A 1,844-nucleotide genomic window follows, 5' to 3' on the forward strand; every position below is an offset into this window, starting at 1 on the left:
CACTGCAGTTCACATTTATTATTTTAATTTCTTCCAGGACAGCTCCTCCTGGATATGTTTATGCTTATTTGTCCAACGAGTGTGCTCCCACCATGTGCCCAGGCCTTCTCTCCCCAACACGTCCCAAGTCTGCAACAAATATTCCTCAACCCTCAGTGCCAGTTGCTAAAGTGCCTTTTGGCACCCATTTCTCTGGAAACACAGGTATTGTAAAGTAGAAATTTAAATCTTGGTTGTTACAAAATAGGTACATAATTTGTAGGAAATGTCATTATCCTGTGAACTCAGTTCTGGTACTCCCTGCCACACTCAGGTCTGTGGAATGGGGGGTCACTGTTGAGATATCATTTGCTTGGCATTATATACTATTCAGTTGTTCCAAGAAATCATTGCAGACTAAAATTTGGATATGGTGCTATAAAGATGAAGGCACACTTCACCCTCTCTTGCCAATTTTGCTGGTTTGCACTTGCTATTACTGTTTCTTCTTTTCTCTCTCTTTCATTTTGTTTTCATGCATCACTTTCTGTATGGGTTAGATCTGAGACAGACACCTATGAAGTAACAATAACCCACAGATCTAATGGCTGTTTTTTTCTCTTTCACCTGGTTAATGTGTGACTTGCCTCTCCTCCTTTGGAGTTTTAATTCCAGGTAAATAATCAGTTATCACCAAACTTCAGCCAGTTTTTGCAGATCCTTCTGCATGGTACTTGCCTCCCTTCAGCAAGGAACACTACAATAAAGTGGTCATAATTCTTAAAGTAGAAAATTTTAGTTGTAAGAGCAGTTTCCAAACCTTAAGTAGTAACCTTTTAATTATCCTTAAAAATATCTACAGAAAAGAAATCTTCAGTGGTAAAGAAGCAAACTGTTAATACAACAGCAACAACCTTTAGTAAGGATCTGAATCAAGTGCCTACAGTACCTCTGTCAGAGAGACAGAGTTCAATAGATTCATATATGACCAAGACTAAGACAACGCAGGTGGCTAGAGACCCTCTGTATTCTCTCTGTCCTGGCCAGTTTGACATTGTATTGTGTGTTGACAATTGTGAAATAACGGGCGGGTAAGTTTTATGGGGAATTGTGTATGTTCTTCATTTATATATTGGTGAATTTTATATGAAAATATTTTATTGAATAGATTGTTGATTTGTAATTTTCATAAACTGTTCTTGTTCATGCATTCATATTATTATTATTTGGGGGGATTTTTCATTATGATACAGTATTTGATTAGTAGCTTCTTTTATATGTAGATTCATAATGTGAATATTCCCTTCCCAACTTTTTTTCTTTTTAAAAACTTAATTCAGGTTCACAGGTGGTAAAAGCAGCACCAGAGAAATAATAATCACAGAGCTAGACAAACATGGTATCAAGTATGATGTGCGGAAGCTTCATGTAGGAGATTTCTTGTGGGTGTGCCAGGAGCTTGTGCCGTCAAGTGGAGAGGTGATGACTGTTCATTAAATGTCTTTGTATTTTGTTATAATGTGATGAACTTTTGCTAATATTCATTAAAGTTAGATAGTACTATACTCTTACTGAATTTTGATAAGCAATATAAGCTACATTTATTTGAAAGAAGCCTATCATTCTGTTAATAAGTTCTCATGTTTTAATAGCAGCGAAGAGAACTTGTCCTGCCATACATTGTTGAACGGAAGAGGATGGACGACCTTGCTTCAAGTATCAGAGATGGTAGATTCCGGGAACAAAAATTTCGCCTTAAGCAAAGTGGTCTCTCCAAACCTATTTATCTGGTAGAAGAATATGGCAGCAAGCACATGAGGTATTTCAAGATAATGTGAGATTATATATTGCTAAAATAGAAATCT

At 36.6% G+C, this 1,844-nt stretch overlaps 1 protein-coding gene across 1 annotated transcript in view; it reads left to right on the forward strand.

Moving 5' to 3' along the window:
* The window catches only part of LOC119590719 (crossover junction endonuclease MUS81-like), an 8,817-nt gene that overhangs the window by 4,905 nt on the left and 2,068 nt on the right, over positions 1-1,844 (forward strand). Inside the window, exons 9-12 of the mRNA XM_037939408.1 lie at positions 38-204; positions 842-1,070; positions 1,320-1,458; positions 1,632-1,798. Coding sequence (XP_037795336.1) covers positions 38-204; positions 842-1,070; positions 1,320-1,458; positions 1,632-1,798 — 702 coding nt within the window. The remainder of the gene's footprint in view (positions 1-37; positions 205-841; positions 1,071-1,319; positions 1,459-1,631; positions 1,799-1,844) is intronic.

This window comes from Penaeus monodon, chromosome 27, assembly GCF_015228065.2.
Source record: "Penaeus monodon isolate SGIC_2016 chromosome 27, NSTDA_Pmon_1, whole genome shotgun sequence".
In the NCBI taxonomy this organism is placed as follows: Eukaryota; Metazoa; Arthropoda; class Malacostraca; order Decapoda; family Penaeidae; genus Penaeus; species Penaeus monodon.